Source organism: Trematomus bernacchii, unplaced genomic scaffold (genome assembly GCF_902827165.1).
Source record: "Trematomus bernacchii unplaced genomic scaffold, fTreBer1.1, whole genome shotgun sequence".
NCBI lineage: Eukaryota > Metazoa > Chordata > Actinopteri > Perciformes > Nototheniidae > Trematomus > Trematomus bernacchii.
Genome location: NW_022987872.1, coordinates 13,779 through 32,535, shown reverse-complemented (window position 1 = coordinate 32,535; position 18,757 = coordinate 13,779). Strand labels below are relative to the sequence as shown.

At 45.0% G+C, this 18,757-nt stretch overlaps 1 protein-coding gene across 7 annotated transcripts; it reads right to left on the bottom strand.

Annotated features, from left to right (window-relative positions):
• Window positions 1-303: 303 nt before the first annotated feature.
• Window positions 304-17,834, bottom strand: LOC117469445 (SUN domain-containing protein 1-like). 7 transcript variants are annotated; one of them, XM_034113853.1, is made up of 22 exons: window positions 17,815-17,834; window positions 17,573-17,616; window positions 16,911-17,065; window positions 16,622-16,797; window positions 15,510-15,536; window positions 15,109-15,339; window positions 13,627-13,719; window positions 11,650-11,760; window positions 10,963-11,019; window positions 10,494-10,569; window positions 10,171-10,220; window positions 9,742-9,923; window positions 8,968-9,186; window positions 7,420-7,503; window positions 6,322-6,392; window positions 4,345-4,507; window positions 2,788-3,120; window positions 2,356-2,440; window positions 1,910-2,025; window positions 1,578-1,745; window positions 1,170-1,262; window positions 304-489 (listed from the first exon to the last, which is right to left on the bottom strand). In XM_034113853.1, the coding sequence occupies exons 3-22, from the start codon at window positions 17,012-17,014 to the stop codon at window positions 367-369; spliced, it is 2,562 nt and encodes an 853-aa protein (XP_033969744.1). In that variant the 5' UTR covers window positions 17,015-17,065; window positions 17,573-17,616; window positions 17,815-17,834; the 3' UTR covers window positions 304-366. The 7 variants fall into 7 exon arrangements, with proteins under 7 accessions (XP_033969744.1, XP_033969740.1, XP_033969743.1 ...); XM_034113849.1 differs by having other exon boundaries at window positions 8,968-9,189; window positions 17,815-17,833; XM_034113852.1 differs by having other exon boundaries at window positions 7,420-7,500; window positions 8,968-9,189; window positions 17,815-17,833.
• Window positions 17,835-18,757: the final 923 nt, after the last annotated feature.

Sequence of the window (18,757 nt, the reverse complement as noted above, 5' to 3'; positions counted from 1 at the left end):
AGTTCCGCCCGGCAACAGGTGAAAGGAGGCGGGGCTTAGATTAGACGTTAACAGGTGAAAGGAGGCGGGGCTTGGACGAGACGTTAACAGGTGAAAGGAGGCGGGGCTTAGACGAGACGTTAACAGGTGAAAGGAGGTGGGGCTTATACGTTAACAGGTGAAAGGAGGCGGGGCTTAGACATTAACAGATGAAAGGAGGCGGGGCTTAGACGAGACGTTAACAGGTAAAAGGAGGCGGGGCTGAAACAAGACAACAGGCTTAGACGAGACGCTAACAGGTGAAATCTGAACGATATGTACATTAAACTGAGTGTGTTTTCCACAGGAAACACTCTGCAGTTCCCCTGATGTTGGTGTTGTTGTTGTTTAACCCTGTGTGTCAGCAGGTGAGCCATGGACTCTGAAGCGATACAGACACGTGTACTCCGGGTTCCCCCAGTTAGAGAGAACCTGCAGCTCCACCACCTGGAACCAGGACCCGTTCTGCTCCTGAGGAACAGACCACACAGTTTAAAGTACAGTACTGTTAGTGCGAGTTTAAAGTTACAGTAGTATTAGCATATGCTATGTTTGTGTTTAAAGTCACAGTAGTATTAGCATATGCTATGTTTGTGTTTAAAGTTACAGTAGTATTAGCTATGTTTGTGTACTTTAAAGTAAAGTTGATTTTAAAATCCTTTTATTTGTTTTCAAAGCACTAAATGGGCTGGCTCCGGCCTATATAGCTGAACTCCTCCAGCGCTACACCCCAGCCAGAGCTTTAAGGTCTGCTGACCAGCTGCTGCTGGTAGTGCCCAAGACCAGGCTCAAAACCAGAGGGCACCGAGCCTTCGCAGCAGCTGGCCCGAGGCTCTGGAACACTCTGCCCCTCCATGTGAGGTCGGCCCAGACCCTAGGGGTTTTTAAATCTACACTAAAAACACACTTCTTCTCTCTGGCCTTCTAGTCAGAGCGGAGCACGACTCCTGACTTTTCCTTGTGTTTTTTGTTTTTTTTTTAATTTAATTTTTTATATATATATCTGTTGTAATTTATTGTCGTTTATTGTGATTGTAGTAATTGTGTTTTTATTACATGTACAGCACTTTGGCTCGACCAAAAATCACTTTTAAATGTGCTATATAAATAAAACCTGATTTGATTTGATTTGAAAGTAAAGTGTGTCTCACGGTGACGGGGAACGTCTGCAGAGCCTCTCCGTCCTGGTCGTATCTGAAGGAGCCGAGCAGCTTCCCCTCCTCCTCCTCCTCGTCCTGAAGACCCTGAGAACACCAATAGACACATAGAAATGTTCAAATGTAGATTAGTACATTTCTGAGTGTTTTCTAATAATTTGTAAGTATTTCTTTCTTGTAAAATGTTCAGCCCTTCCCTTAATAAAAGTCTCTCTTACGTAGACTCTGAAGTCCCGTAGATTTGGGAGGATTTTTTTTGTAAAGTTGTACTTTTTCGATAAAATGAGTTTTTTTCTAGTTAAATTTTATTTATTTTCTCAAAATAATTGGGAAATTGGGAAAAAGTAAATGAGTGATTTTCTATCTAGTAAAATGCACCCCCCTGAACGTGGTCTCTCTTACGTAGACCCTGAAGTCCCTCGGGGCGCTGCTAGAGGTCCCGCTGGGAGACAGAGATCTGGGGACGTGCTCCAGAGAGAAGGACGACGGGGACACGCTCATCGAGAGGCGGAGCACCAGGACTCCTGAAGAGCCTCTGAACGCCCAACAGTTACCTGGCTGGACATCAGGCTGGAGGAGGAGGAAGAGGAGGAGGAGGAGGAGGAGGAGTTAGTGGAGTAACTGCAGGGTGTCGTTACAGAGCCTCATGAAGAGGGTTCATAATGTGAAGGGAACTGGTTAAATGCATTTGGATGAAGCTGAGAGCTAGTGATGAGATAAAGATAATACAGCACCTGTATGACGGCGCGGGGGCTCTGGGAGAAGAACCAGAGAGGAAGTCCGAACAGACTGAGCAGCGCCGTCTTGGTCTCGTAGGTCTGAGAGCATCTGGAGCTGAGGATGCTGCCCCCTGTAGGGCGGAGGAGGAACAACACAGTCAGAACAACACCGTCAGAACAACACAGCCAGAAACACACCGTCAGAACCACACCGTCAGAACCACACCGTCAGAACCACACCGTCAGAACACCAACACCGCCAGAACAACACCGTCAGAACACAGTCAGAACATTCAATGTTCAACAACATGAATGTTCTGGATGCTCTTCACAGAGTGTTTAACAGTCGTATGGCCTGTGGGATGAAACTGTCCCTGACTCTGGTGCTGTTAGTCCTGGTACCCGTCAGCTGCTGCTTACATCCCATCAAACAGAGTATTATTTAACATTATGAAACACACCTCCGGACTCCAGGGCGTAGTCTGCGCGGCCGGTTCGATCCTGAGAGAAGATCCTCAGCGCGTCCTGCACCATCTCACGCACCTCCTGCAGGAGAACGAACACCCTCACTGTTATATCTTTATTTATATATGGGGAGGGAGGCTGTGGCGTAGTGGACTAGTACGTTGGTGTTCGGAAACTCGTTAAATGCATTTGGATAAACCCGAGTGTTAGCACGTGAAAACCACTAAACTAAAACCTAGTTTTTCCAGTCATTTGTATTTTTTCCAGTAAATATGAGTTTATTTTTTAGTAATTTATGGTTTTTTCTAGTACACTTTTTTCTAATAAATCTACTTTTTTTCTAGTAAATATGGGAGTTTTTTTACTCAGAAATACAAAAACTCACCAATATTTTTCTAATTTGAGCTCCATTTGAATCTGTTTCTCACCTCCTTAGTGACGGTGGTTTCCCCCCCCGTGGTCCCTGCTTGGTTCAGTCCGTCCTCTCTGAGTTGCTCCCTGCTGATGTTCTGCAGGTCTCTGATGTTCTGCAGGTCTCTGATGTTCTGCAGGTCTCTGATGTTCTGCAGGACTCTGGTCTCCACAGAGGACAGCGCCCCCTGCAGGTCGGCCTGGCTCACATAGTGCTGCTGCAGCCACTGAAGGAGGGGCTGCGGGGGGCTGGAGTCATCTCCTGAAGCCCCGCCCCCTACAGTCAGCTGGTTCCCGTACAGAAGGACCCGGACCTCCTCACGGACCTGAGCGGAGACCAACTCTGAAACCTGACGGAAGAAAATGACACATTATATTGGAAATCATTTAAAAAGTAACTGGCTTTGAATTTCACAAACATTTCCTGCTGCCGTTTGACATTAAAAAATAAAATGAGGTTTAAAAGTACCTTGAGTTTGATATAAACTACAATTTATAGGGAGACGAGTAGCCCAGATGAGGGTAGCTTAAATAAGATTAAAAGTAGTCTTTACATGATAACAATTCCCTACATTTGATTGAAGAAAACATTTGAAAGATAAGTGGCTTTAATAAGTTATAAAGTAACTGAAATGTAATTATTGTAGCCTAAATGTGATTATAGGTTGCATTAATAAGCTGTAATATTATTAAAAATAGATGAGTAACACCTACGTCACTTCCGGGCGAAAACTACAGCCCCGCCAACTTTTGGGGGAAACCAACGCTGTCATTTGAACGGCGGTCAATACACATTCTGAAGTGTTTGCCAATCCGATCAGAAATGTTTGAAAACCGTGGATTTTCTGATCTTCAAAGAGCCCGATGACGATGGCCAGTCAGGCAAACAATTACATCACATCATTTGAAATCGACGATCGGACTCGATATATGGTTCAATTCAAATCAGTAGGCGAGGCTGTCATTTTGCCGGCTGTTACTCTCATGAGCGAGGCAGAAAGTAATAGTTTAACAGAAAGCTGCCGTGTCGTTTATTGCACCTCAAACATTAAAACAAATCCAGAGTTCAGTGTTTCTGAACGTCCTCTGGCTTCAGGCTCGATCGCCGTTCAAAATGACAGCGTTGTTTCCCCCAAAAGTGGGCGGGGCCGTAAAGTGACGTAGGTGTTACTCTCATCTATGGACATCGTAACCGGGCTATTTGAAGATCCACAAATCCACGTTTCTTACATTTCTGATCGGATTGGCAAAAACTTCAGAATTTGTATTGACCGCCGTTCAAATGACAGCTTTGTTTTCCCCCAAAAGTGGGCGGGGCCGTAGTTTTTGCCCGGAAGTGACCTAGATGTTAGCCTCAAAAAGCTAAATAGAGGCTTACATTTGAGAGGTGGTAGTAGTAGTTTGTAAATATGCAAGTTTTTTCTAAAAAATCCTATTAAACTTTAGATATTTTCTTGTAAATGTGTGAAATAAAATGTCCTGCTGCTGCTTCACAATAAAAGCCTTGCTGGTGAGGGGCTTTTATTTTGAAGCAGCTTCAGGAACAGAGAGGTCAGGTTCGTCGGGGCTCTCACCGTCTGCTGGATGTTCTCCAGGTGTTCTTGGTTCTCCAGGTGTTCTTGGTTCTCCTGACGCTCAGACAGATCCTCCACCTGCTTCCTCACCTCCTGCAGAGCCTCCTGCAGCCGCGTCACCTCCGACAGCAATGCATCATGGGAGTGACGGTCCACCCCAGCACTGCAGGAAGACAAAGTTAAAGTGAGAGCCTAACTGTTAGAAAAATAATCCCTGGTCCCCGGCTTGAGCTTCAATCTCAGGATCCATGTGTTTCTGATCCTCAAGAATGGAAGTAGTCAAAATCTCAAAATGACTTTCTCAATTATTACTTTTTTCTCCAAATTATTACTTTTTTTTCAAAATTATTATTTTTCTGAATACTTAAAAATGTTAATAATCATAAACTTGAGCTTCAATCTCAAATACTGAGTTTTTTCTCAAAATTCTGACTTTTTCCTCAAAATCTCAACATTCTGACTTTTTCTCAAAATGTTGGCTTTTTTCTGAAAATCTTTTCTATTTTTCAAAATCTAAAAATTCTGACTTTTTCTCAATGATTACTTTTTTCTCAAGTCTAAATTTCTAAAAATTCTGACTTTCTCAAAAGTCTCAAAATTCTGACTTTTTTTCAAAATCTCAAAATTCTGACTTTTTCTGAATAAAATGTTAATAATCCCTGGTCCCCGGCTTGAGCTTCAATCTCAGGATCCATGTATCTCTGATCCTCTCCAGAATGGAAGTAGTCATCACATACAGAGCATCAACTAGTTCCTGAACAGTGTCCTTCACATGCTGATATCCAAGAGAGGGAGTTACACAGTCACAAGATGGAGGAATAGAAAGCAGTATTCAATGTTTACTTCAGATTAGCTCCACGTCAGAAATGAGCATGCTTGTCATATGTCTATCTCCATAGAGGCTGAATCATCATGTTAATCACATAGCTATCATATGCCTCAAACAGTCCTGATCAGTGGTTGCGTTAGACTTTTTCGTTGTCTGTCATTTTGACGGACAGGATCGTAACATTTCCGTCATAATCCATTATTACCCGTCATTTTATTTTTCATGTTTTAATGATGAGACATATTTAATATTTATGTTTGGGTACTAAGCAGCAAATGTTCAATCATTCCTTTTTTTTATGATTCATTCAGAACCTTTAAGGGCATGGAGAAAAACAAAGATGAACAGAGACACCGACCGTGCGGTCACTTTTCATGTCAAAACGAATATGAATGATTTATTTTTCCTTGCCACTTGCTTGTCCCTCTGCTGCTGGCTGAACGTTGTCAGTTTTAGTCTTACTGGCTTGTCCTTCATCCTCCACTGCATCAATCCCTCTTCTTTCACCTCGTTTATCCACACCATCACAATTACTGGGCTTATTAAAAAAGCTTCGGACACTCAGCTGCCGTGACATTTTGCGATTGCTAAAGCCGGTTAAACAACGAGGTAATCAACGAGGTCAAATACAAGACTAGACAATAGCTACTTAATATGCACACACTCGCCACCAACTGGACAGGGGTGTGAATTACTAAATAATAGTTAAAGTAGAGTACAGTAGATCGCCCTCAGTCGACCTGGCCACTAAGGATGTAATATAATGTGGGCCGCTGGTGGACATTTTGGCGCTGTTCCGAGTTGTGTTCTAATCTGTCAAAATGACGGACTGCTTTCAGAGTTTTCCGTCATTCTTGGAAAAATTACGTCATAGACGGAAAATATTCGGTTAACGCGACCTCTGGTCCTGATGCTCTTCTAGGTAATCATACATCCTGTCATGAACACAGCTACAGTTGGGATACCTTTGTTAGCATGCTACTCTCATGTTGGAAGAGGACATTCACAACAGTAACATATTCAATAAAGAAGGGAGAGGAAGGAGACGTTATGTTCTCCTGTTGGTGTTAAATATGGAACAAACTACAGCTGACTGAAGTGGAGAAGAGGAGGGAGAGGATGAAGAGGAGGGAGAGGATGAAGATTACCTGAGAGAAACAGGAAGTGTTGTTGATGAAGGAGAACCTGTAGCAGCAGCTTCCTGTCTGCACTGCAGCTCCTGAGGAGAAATACTAAATAAATCAAACCTTTATTTAACCAGATGGTCCCTTGAGATCAGAGATCTCTTTTTCAAGGGAGACCTGCAGCAATTAGGTTCCACATGAAACATAAAACAATAAAGGACATCATACAACATATTTACAGGTTACATTTACATACTTATCAACATTTACAAGTACCCATAGTGTCAACGAGCATTTCATTTAGCCTAGCTTTAAAAACATGCAGAGGAATGAGATTGCTCAGTTTCAATTCTTGCTGTAGATTGTTCCAAGCAAGTGGAGCTGCGCACATAAAAGCTGTCTCACCTAAAACAGTCCTTGCTCTTGGCACATCTAACAAGACTACATCATGTGATCTCAGACAATAGCTGCTTGCAACTCTCTGAGTTATCAGAGAGCAGATATAATACGGGAGTTTACCCAACAAAGCTTTATAAATAAACGTGTACCAGTGACTGAGCCTCCGTACAGTAAGTGATGGCAGACCTGCCTTGGCATACAGGGTACAGTGATGTGTAAGTGCTTTACAATTTGTGACAAATCTCAGTGCGCTGTGATAGGCGGCATCTAACTTGTTCAGGTGCATTCATATAGACCAGATCACCATAGTCCAGCACAGGTCAAAAGGTCACAGAGCCTTTTTCTGGCCTCAAGTGAGAAACAGGACTTGTTCCTGAAGAAGAAACCTAGCCTAACCCTCAGTTTGTTAAGCAGATTATTGACATGAAGTTTAAAAGAGAGACAATCATCAAGCCAGATACCAAGGTATTTGTAACAGCTAACCACTTCAAGTTTTATTCCTTGCATAGTAACAATATCTAAAACAGGCTCTGGTGTCTTTTTAGCTTTAGAAAAGAGCATTACCTTGGTTTTCTCAACATTTAAAAGAAGCTTAAGTTCAGAGAGCTGAGTCTGAATATGATTAATAGTATTCTAAATAAGAATACCAGCAGCCTGAACAGCATTAGATCTCTCTGTGTTATTTCAGGTGCTGTAAAGGTGTGTGTGTGTGTGTAGGTTTACCTCTGTTTGTTCAGCCAGGCTCTGCAGCTGCAGCTCCAGCTGATCCACACGAGACGTTTCCCTCTGCTGCTGCAACACCTCCTGCTGACAAACACACAATGAAGGAACTACAACTCCCAGCATGCTCAGCAAATCTGATCAACAACCCTCAAAAGCTACCAGACTTCCACCTCACAGGACGGGGGTTGGTGCTGTGATTCTGTCTCACTCTGTTCTGTGTGGGTCTGTGGCACTCTGTTCTGTGTGGGTCTGTGGCACTCTGTTCTGTGTGGGTCTGTGGCACTCTGTTCTGTGTGGGTCTGTGGCACTCTGTTCTGTGTGGGTCTGTGGCACTCTGTTCTGTGTGGGTCTGTGGCACTCTGTGGCACTCTGTGGCACTCTGTGGCACTCTGTGGCACTCTGTGGCCACCAACCGCTCTGTCCAGGTGTGCCGTACAATCTTTTTACGTTCCACATTTTTTTCTCACTTATTAAACTTCACTTCATATAAACTTTATTGTATTAAATGTACAATGGAGCTGATCAGCTAATAAAACATATATATTGCTCAGATTTAGAAATATGAAATACCGACTGCTTGAATTCTCATGACTTACATCAGCCGTCATTGTTTACGGCGTGCAGAGCAGCTTTTTATCCTCGCGCCAAAATCTTCCAAGAGTAATGAGAGTGCTGGAGGAGAGGTTTGAGTCATATTTCCCTCCTATGAATGAAGACTTCGATTGGCTGCGGGATCCGTTTAATCCTCTCATTAATATCAGCCACTAGTTTAAACAGCAGAGCTCAGATGAACTCGCAGAGCTATGGACCGCTCCCTGAGACTGAAGCACGGTGAACGACTTCTGGATATCTTTTGGCTGCTTGTGGGACACGAGTATCCATCCCTCTCAGAGAGTGCTATCAACGTGCTTTTACCGTTTCCAACCTACTTGTGCGAGCTGGCGGTTTCCTCACTCGCATTATGTCAAAAACAAGACCCGCCCCCGGCTGTCAGTGGAGCAGGACCTCCGCGTTGCGCTGTCCACTATCCCCCCCACGCATCAAGAGACTCTGCTCCCTAAAGCAGGCACGTGTCGCACTAACATGTGACTATCGGTTTTATTTTAGTTTTGCTGTTTAAACTGATTAGTCTGTTATTATTACGTTATTATTCATTTTACGTTATCATAGGCCTACCTCTTTTGAAATCCAAATGTAAAATAACTCAGAGAGTCGTTTTCAGTCTGGTTCTTGTCATTATATGATGGATTATATGGTTTTTAGGATGACTTATATTTGATTATTTGTTCAATAAAATGTTCTATTAAATTAAATACACATTTGAAAACCAATTGATGGTGTATTTATTGTTTGTAGTTTAAGCTCTGAAGTGGTTTTTAAATCTACGAGAAGTTGGTGTGCCTTGGGGTCGAGAAATATTTTCAGGTGTGCCTTGGTAAAAAAAAAGGTTGGGAACCACTAGAGTGTAGAGTACCTGTGTGATGTACCTGTGTGATGTACCTGTGTGATGTACCTGTGTGATGTACCTGTGTGATGTATCTAGAGTACCTGTGATTGGCTCCTCTGCTCCTTCAGCTCCGCCCTCACGCTCTCCAGCTGCTGCTCCATCAGGACGCTCAGAGCCCCGCCCCTCTGACCTGAGATCAGCTGCTGGAGGTCGGAGTAAAGTCTCATCACCTCCCTGTGCCGCTGCTCCTCCTGCTCACCCCCCGTCTCGACTCGCTCCCACAGAGCCGTCACACTGAGCTCCAGACGCTGCAGCGCCTCCTGCTGGGGAGCACAGAGGAGCACAGAGGAGCACAGGGGAGCACAGAGGAGCACAGGGGAGCACAGGGGAGCACAGAGGAGCACAGAGGAGCACAGGGGAGCACAGGGGAGCACAGGGGAGCACAGGGGAGCACAGAGGAGCACAGAGGAGCACAGAGGAGCACAGAGGAGCACAGAGGAGCACAGAGGAGCACAGAGGAGCACAGGGGAGCACAGGGGAGCACAGGGGAGCACAGGGGAGCACAGGGGAGCACAGGGGAGCACAGGGGAGCACAGAGGAGCACAGGGGAGCACAGAGGAGCACAGGGGAGCACAGGGGAGCACAGAGGAGCACAGAGGAGCACAGAGGAGCACAGGGGAGCACAGGAGAGCACAGGAGAGCACTTCTATTAGAAAAGTAGCCACATGTATAAGAAGTAGACTTAAAGTAACTCAAAGCCACTTCAAAATGATTCAAAGTAGAACATTTAAAAAACGTATATTTAAATTATAAACGTGGATTCAATCTTTAATCAACTTAAATTATTTTTAGCAACTTTGCTTTAATGATCTCACCTGCTCTCCTGCTCCCGTTGTCGGGCGGATGTGGAGCGGCTGCACCTCCTTCTCCTCCATCACCTCCTCTGATGGTGGGGGGGAGGAGAAGATGGGCGGGGCTTCAGAGACCTCGGTCCACTGCGTGAGGCTCACAGCTGGGAGGAGGGAGGTCAGAGCGGCGGGGGTGAAGAACCAAACGCCTGGAGGAGAGAGACCAAAACATCATCATTACATTCAATATGAATATTCATATTGAATGCAGAGATGATCGGGGTGATGCCAGGGTCAAGGCTTTTATCGTCATGTGTGCATTAGCTACAGTGGAGTCATGACAATGAAGATCTGAGTCTATATACAAGGAATTGGAAGATTGATATATATGAGTTGCAAACAGATGAATGCTCTTTCAGAGCATTCATCTGTTTTATGATCAGGTTGAATACGTACTGAAGAGGAGGAGCAGAGGGAGGAGAACCAGGAGGAGTCTGAGAGGAGACCTGCAGGAGAAACAACATCTGGATGAACGCGTTGCTGCCAAAGTAAAGTACGTCAAATCATTTGTATTTCAGTACTTAGTTTACTCAACACCATGAGCTGCAAACTGAATAAAGAACACTTCTGTGAGAGTAATATGATTACAAGAATCTAAATATATTTTAAAAGCAGCAGAGATATGTTTAAAACTCGGCTAAGTATCATTGAAATGAGCCTAAAAGTGCTCAGAGTCCAAATGTGATTCAAACTATGCTAAAAGTCAAATGAAAACTTGCCACGTCAGGAAGACTCTGGAGGTCATGTGATGCCAGCGTCTGTGGAGACACCTGAACACATCACCTGCTGACCCACCTGAGGAACACACAGATTCACATCATCTGATCCAACATGAGGAAGAGGAGGGGAAGAAGCCAACATGGAGGAGGATGGGAGGAAGAGGAGGAAGAGGAGAGAAATACCTCCAGTGTGCATGGAGGATAATCACTTTAAAGTCAATGCAATGCATGATGGGGGATAACTCCAAGTTTAAAAGCGGTAAACACACGTCACAAAATCTGAGTTTGTCAAATATGACACGTTCGTGACGAAAGAGACTTTCTGTGAACCGTTTAAAGACAATTTAAACACGTGAGAAATTAGAAAGATTCCTACATTTTGGAATGTTCTTTATCCGAGTGAGTAGATAAAGATTACAGAGTGTGTGTGTGTGAGTGTGAGTGTGTGTGTGTTAGTTTAAAAACTCACGCAGAGATGCGTCGGGATGCTGCTGCTCCGACGGGGTCATGACTGCAGAAGATCGAACTGCAACACAGGCAGGATTTAATGAGTGTGTGTGAGTGTGTGTGTGTGTGTGTGTGTGTGTGTGTGTGTGAGAGATTTGCATCATGTCATGGCAACAGCCAAAGTGAGAGAGGTGCAGCACATTTGTTTGGAGGGAAACCCGAGAACAGGTGAGACTCAAAGCATCATGGGAACTAAACATTAAAGAGGCCCTTTGTGTTCCCTTTAAATCCCCATAAACCAAACAGCGTGGATATGACGTCATGCACCTGTGACACCAGTGTGACACCAGTGCACCTGTGTGACACCAGTGTGACACCAGTGTGACACCAGTGTGACACCAGTGCACCTGTGTGACACCAGTGTGACACCAGTGTGACACCAGTGTGACACCAGTGTGACACCAGTGTGACACCAGTGTGACACCAGTGTGACACCAGTGTGACACCAGTGTGACACCTGTGTGACACCAGTGTGACACCAGTGTGACACCAGTGTGACACCAGTGTGACACCAGTGTGACACCAGTGTGACACCAGTGTGACACCAGTGTGACACCAGTGCACCTGTGTGACACCAGTGTGACACCAGTGTGACACCAGTGCACCTGTGCGACACCAGTGCACCCCCACACACACCTGTTGGCAGTACCTGTGTGTGTGTGGTCAGAGGGAGGCAGCAGTGAGAGCAGCACGCTGACGCAGCGCTCTGCAGCTCTCCTCAGCTGCAGCACGGAGGAGGCGCAGCACCGCTGCAGCTCACCTGCAACAGGAAGCATTCATACACATGGAGGTATGCAAAACACCTGCTGGTCCCTGAAGGCACCATCTCCCTGGGCCAATGGGATTCCTCCGTGTGATTTTGGATGATGTCACAAAATAATCTGTGTTTATGATGCTTACACTTTAGGTGTGTGTGTACCTGTCACATGTTGGTGTGTGTACCTGTCACATGTTGGTGTGTGTACCTGTCACATGTTGGTGTGTGTGTACCTGTCACATGTTGGTGTGTGTGTACCTGTCACATGTTGGTGTGTGTGTACCTGTCACATGTTGGTGTGTGTACCTGTCACATGTTGGTGTGTGTACCTGTCACATGTTGGTGTGTGTGTACCTGTCACATGTTGGTGTGTGTGTACCTGTCACATGTTGGTGTGTGTGTACCTGTCAGGTGTTGATGTGTGTGTACAGTGGTGACTGGTCATTAGGGGCAGGTGGGACACAGCCCCACCTAGTGTCAGCAGAAAGTATTACACATGATTACAAAAAATGGAAAGAGATGCAAAAAAAGAAATTAAAAAATATATAAAATATATTTTAAGGTCATGTTTAATCATCTGATTCGTCTGTACATTGCTGTTTTAGTCTGTGTTCTTCTAATTAGTGTCTACAGTGCCGTTTTGAGCCATGTGGGACAAAACCTGATCATGCCCCTCCCTCTCACTGTCTAAGTGAACGGTGACTGTAAAAACTACACTGCGCATGCTCAGAGTATTTTTCAATGTAATGTGTGTGGCAAAACAAAAAACACCAGAGGGGCACGGAGCTACCATCCCCACCATACGTCATCTCACATCATTCAGAGCTGATTGGCTGTAAGTACGTGTGCCGCGAAAAGTGTGGTGTGTGAAGAGGAGACGAGAGAGCTGCAGTGACGCGTCCTAAAACCAGGAAGTAAGCTCAAAAAAGCAATGAGGTTTCTCCAGAGGATTTTAGAAAATAGCTTGAAATAAGATCTGTGGGAAACGTACCTGTTAGATAAATGCACGTTTTGTTCAGCCGGATAACATCCACATGTCTACCCTACTTTTATCATTTTTGAATCATAAATCTATGGATTAGATTTATGATAGACTTTTGAAACTACAAGAACATAAGGAGGACTTTTACAAAAAAGATATAGAAATGTTTGTCCAGAAGGATAGGAAAATGGACTTCATCTTCAAGTCAAGGTAAGACCGCCATTTGATTGAAAATGGGATCTTACTAAGAGAGAACAATTCAATATTTAAATGATAAAATTACATTTTTTGGGTATCCTTTTGTTGAACTGTCTGTTTAAAATTAATCGAAGCATCAGACAAAAAAAGCTTTTGAAAATAATATTATATTTTGGTTTAGGTCAAAATATAATATTTGTAAACCTGAAGAGTCAGTGCCAGAGCCTCACCAGCCATGAACCTCACTGCACGTCACTGCAGAAGCTTATATATAGACATCTACGTTTTTTGTGCCCCACCACTTTTGTACATAGAAAAACGCCACTGTGTGTGTACCTGTCACATGGTGTGTGGGTGTGGACCTGTCACATGGTGTGTGTACCTGTCACATGGTGTGTGTACCTGTCACATGGTGTGTGTACCTGTCACATGGTGTGTGGGTGTGGACCTGTCACATGGTGTGTGTACCTGTCACATGTTGGTGTGTGTGTACCTGTCACATGTTGGTGTGTGTACCTGTCACATGTTGGTGTGTGTGTACCTGTCACATGTTGGTGTGTGTGTACCTGTCACATGTTGGTGTGTGTGTACCTGTCACATGGTGTGTGTGTACCTGTCACATGGTGTGTGTGTACCTGTGACATGGTGGTGTGTGTGTGTACCTGTGACATGGTGGTGTGTGTGTGTACCTGTGACATGGTGGCGTCTCAGCAGCGTCAGGTGAGCAGAGATCAGAGCCAGCAGAGAGACCACCCCCCTCCACAGAGAGGAGAGCACACCTGCTGAGGAGACAGGTAACAAACAGGTGAGAGCGGCTGTCAGGTAACAAATACTCACTGTTGCAGCCACTAGAATGAATATGTTCTGTTATTTGAACACTAGATGGCGTAATGGGGCAACAACACGCACCTGGTCTCCCCGCACAGGGGCAACAACACGCACCTGGTCTCCCCGCACAGGGGCAACAACACGCACCTGGTCTCCCCGCACAGGGGCAACAACACGCACCTGGTCTCCCCGCACAGGGGCAACAACACGCACCTGGTCTCCCCGCACAGGGGCAACAACACGCACGGGGACATGGCACGGGCACATGGCACGGGGACATGGCACGGGCACATGGCACGGGCACATGGCACGGGCACATGGCACGGGGACATGGCACGGGGACATGGCACGGGGACATGGCACGGGGACATGGCACATGGCACGGGGACATGGCACGGGGACATGGCACGGGGACATGGCACGGGGACATGGCACGGGGACATGGCACGGGGACATGGCACGGGGACATGGCACGGGGACATGGCACGGGGACATGGCACGGGGACATGGCACGGGGACATGGCACGGGGACATGGCACGGGGACATGGCACGGGGACATGGCACGGGGACATGGCACGGGACATGACACGGGGACATGGCACGGGGGCATGGCACGGGGGGCATGGCACGGGGACATGGCACGGGGACATGGCACGGGGACATGGCACGGGGACATGGCACGGGGACATGGCCACGGGGACAGGGCACGGGGACATGCACCGGGACATGGCACGGGCACATGGCACGGGGACATGGCACGGGGACATGGACATGGCACGGGGGACATGGCACGGGGACATGGCACGGGGACATGGCACGGGCACATGGCACGGGGACATGGCACGGGGACATGGCACGGGGACATGGCACGGGGACATGGCACGGGGACATGGCACGGGGACATGGCACGGGGACATGGCACGGGGACATGGCACGGGGACATGGCACGGGGGCATGACACGGGGACATGACACGGGGACATCACACGGGGGCATCACACGGGGGCATCACACGGGGGCATCACACGGGGACATGACACGGGGACATGACACGGGGGCATCACACGGGGACATGACACGGGGGCATCACACGGGGACATGACACGGGGGCATCACACGGGTACCCAGTTAAAGCCAATCCCAGGTGATATTGAGTGGCAGTCACCTCACTCAAGATGGGATCAATAAAGAGTCTCAAATAATCTAAAGTGAGGAAGGGTCATATTCAGAGACATAATATTAAATTCAGCAAAAATACTGAAACATTCTCATAGAAAAAAAACTGGTTTCAGAATGTATATCACAGCGACGTCTTATTGTGAAAGGGTGACTTCCTGTCTCACCTGTCCTGCTCCTCCTCTCTCTGCAGTACACCAGGGGGGTCTCCTCTGATGATGAGGAGGAGGGGGGGGAGGAGGGGGTACAGGTGTGTTTGGTGAGGATCTCCTTCCTGTTTGAGAGCAGCGAGTAGTCTCCATAGTGATTCCTGCTGGGGGGCGGGGCCAGAGCTCCCTCTGAGCCAATCAGAGTGCAGTCGGCCAGCAGCGTGCTCTGATCCCCGATGATGGTGCTCTCTGAAAAACACATTCATTACAAATGGATTTTAATTGATTTCTCATTTAGGAATGTATGAGTCTACATGTCTTTGATCTTTATAAATAATAATATATTTTTTTATTATTATCTTTTATTACATTAATAATTTATTATAATAATTAGTATGTTTTAATGATAATGGACTCACCTGTGGGGTCGTTGTCGTGATCCAGACCTGAAACAGGAAGCAGAATTAACTTCGTTCAATACCCAGAGATGTAGTACACACTTTACTCAAGTAGAAGTACACACTTTACTCAAGTAGAAGTACAGATACTCGTGTTTAAAGATACTCTGGTGAAAGTAGAAGTACTGAGTAAACTTCTTTACTCAAGTAAAAGTAAAGAGGCTTTGAAATGTACTTCAGTAAAAAGTACCCATAACTAGCAGCTGTTTTAAAGAGTACCTGACCTCCCTTTATATTAATAGAACAATAATGTCATTGTTAGCTAATGAATGTTTCCATGCTGAACAACGGCAACATGACAACGTTTTCATTGGTCCCTCTTCTTTAGAGAAGACCAGGAAATGATGGATACACGGATCGTGTTCAAATCAATAGGCACGCAATGACTCTAAATAATAATGATCACGCCACCAAACACACATTCAAACTAAAGGAACCAGCCTGTTTGGGAAATGTGAGAAGTAGAAAGTACAGGTATTTGTGTTCAACATGTAAGAAGTAGAAAGTACAGGTATTTGTGTTCAACATGTGAGAAGTAGAAAGTACAGGTATTTGGGTTCAACATGTAAGAAGTAGAAAGTACAGGTATTTGGGTTCAACATGTGAGAAGTAGAAAGTACAGGTATTTGTGTTCAACATGTGAGAAGTAGAAAGTACAGGTATTTGGGTTCAACATGTAAGAAGTAGAAAGTACAGGTATTTGGGTTCAACATGTAAGAAGTAGAAAGTACAGGTATTTGTGTTCAACATGTAAGAAGTAGAAAGTACAGGTATTTGTGTTCAACATGTAAGAAGTAGAAAGTACAGGTATTTGTGTTCAACATGTAAGAAGTAGAAAGTACAGGTATTTGTGTTCAACATGTAAGAAGTAGAAAGTACAGGTATTTGTGTTCAACATGTAAGAAGTAGAAAGTACAGGTATTTGAGTTCAACATGTAAGAAGTAGAAAGTACAGGTATTTGAAGTAGTGGAGTAAAGTACTGATACCAGAAACATGTACTTAAGTAACAAAGTATTTGTACTCAACTACTTCCCACACCCCGCCAATATAAAAGAGGAGGTGCTGCGTTTACCCCAGAAGGCGTGGACCAGAGAGTTCTCCTGCACCGAGGAGTCATCGAGCAGCGAGGAGAGGAGGGAGGCGTCCGAAACTACGCTGCTGTTCAGGAGGGAGGAGCGGGGGGAGGGCAGCAGCAAGGAGGAAGAGCAGGAGGCCGAGAGGAGGGAGGAGCGACGGGGCTTCAACTGCCTGAAGGGGGGAGGAGGAGGGAGAGGAGAGGAGAGAAAGTAGACGAGTAAAATATATATGCATTATTGTTATTATAATAATATATAGCTCCTCCTCCTCCTCCTCCTCCTCACCTGCTGTTCCTCCAGTCGGCCTTCCCCCCGCTGAAGGAGGCGCTGCTGTGAGGGAGACTCCCCTCCCGCAGCCCGTCCTCCAGCCTCAGGCTGCGGCGAGACATCCAGAGACCTGCGCCTCCTTCTCTGGGAGCAAAGAGCAGGAGGAGGAGCACCTGGAGGAGAAACACTCAATAAATGCTCTGTTCAGAAGGACATTATTTGCCTTATTTATGTTTTTATTGTTATTTCTGTTTTATTAATAATGATGTATTGTCATGATTTATTTGCTTTTCCTTCATACAATTTATTTATCATTAATTATTTGATAGCTAACGCTCCTCTCTTTGTTCACTCCATTAATATATACATTAATTATAATTATTATATTTTAACAATTTGATTAAAAAAAATAATCTCCCCTTGAATTATAATTGATATATTATTTTAGAGGGTCTCTCACCCAGTGTCTTCAGTCATTTAACTACAGTTTAAAGGGCTTCTTTGCTTTAAACCAATCAGCGCGGAGTTCAGCGACATGACGTCTCAGCTGACCAATCACAGTCCATTATGGGCGGGGCCCCGCGAAAATTGAATTAAGGTGAGCTAACGTTAGCTTTAGCTCAAAAGCACAATATAAACACAATGAAACACAGCAGAAAATCACAGATTAGACTTCTTACCGTCAGTAGAACTCAAAGCAAGGCGAGTCTTTCACAGCCAAGACCTAAAAGAACAGCTGCTGTTATTTAAACGAACTGTAAAAGCTCAAATAAAGACAGATATCGGTTTGTTTTTAGTTACAAAACTCCAGTTGGAAGCGAAGGAGCGTAACTGCCGCTGCGTCACTCAAAGAGTCTCGTTTCACAGAGAATCATCTTCTTAAAGTCCACAAACTGACAACAACTAAATAAAACAAACTTACCTGTCGGAGCTCCTGCTGTAATTAAAGCGCAGCAGGTGGTTATTGGTTATATATCCGCGGGGAACAGCGCCACCGTGCGGAGGGAGGAGAAAAGAACAGTGGCTGACAAAGATCATATAATGCGTTGAGATGGTTCACTCTCTTTCTGTTTCTATGGGAATATCATCAGAGGGAACAGCCAAAGATCGTTTAGTGAGTTAGGATAGTTATCGTCCTCAAAGTAGATACAGTAGATAGATAGATAGATAGATTGATAGATAGACTACAATAGACAGATAGATAGATAGATAGATAGATAGATAGATAGATAGATAGATAGATAGATAGATAGATAGATAGATAGATAGATAGATAGATAGATAGATAGATAGATAGATATAGCACCTTTCAACACAAGGCAATTCAAAGTGCTTTACAAAAATGAAAGTCATTAAGAAAATCGCATTTAAAAACAGTCATTAAAAAGCAAAGATAATAAAATAAACATTAAAAGAAAAAATAAATGAATAAAAGTTACAGTGCAGTTGAAGATATGAATAGTTCAATTAAAAGCACTGGTAAAAAGAAAAGTCTTCAGCCTGGATTTAAAAGTAGTCAGAGTTGCAGCGGACCGGCAGGTTTCTGGGAGTTTGTTCCAGATGTTTGGAGCATAATAACTGAACTTCTCCATGTTTAGGTCTGACTCTGACTTCTTAGTGTTAGTGAGGAACCAGTGTAAAGACCTCAGAACTGGACTGATCCTCTTTCTTAGTGTTAGTGAGGAACCAGTGTAAAGACCTCAGAACTGGACTGATCCACTTTCTTAGTGTTAGTGAGGAACCAGTGTAAAGACTTCAGAACTGGAGTGATCCACTTTCTTAGTGTCAGTGAGGAACCAGTGTAAAGACTTCAGAACTGGACTGATCCACTTTCTTAGTGTTAGTGGGGAACCAGTGTAAAGACT

Excerpts from the sequence above, each read along its gene's own strand:
- LOC117469445 (XM_034113849.1), bottom strand. The coding sequence starts at position 17,014 with ATGTCTCGCCGCAGCCTGAGGCTGGAGGACGGGCTGCGGGAGGGGAGT. Across the intron at positions 6,393-7,419 it reads GCCTGGCTGAACAAACAGAG|GAGCTGCAGTGCAGACAGGA; the intron begins GTAAACCTACAC and ends ATTTCTCCTCAG. Across the intron at positions 1,263-1,577 it reads CGAGGGACTTCAGGGTCTAC|GGTCTTCAGGACGAGGAGGA; the intron begins GTAAGAGAGACC and ends TGGTGTTCTCAG.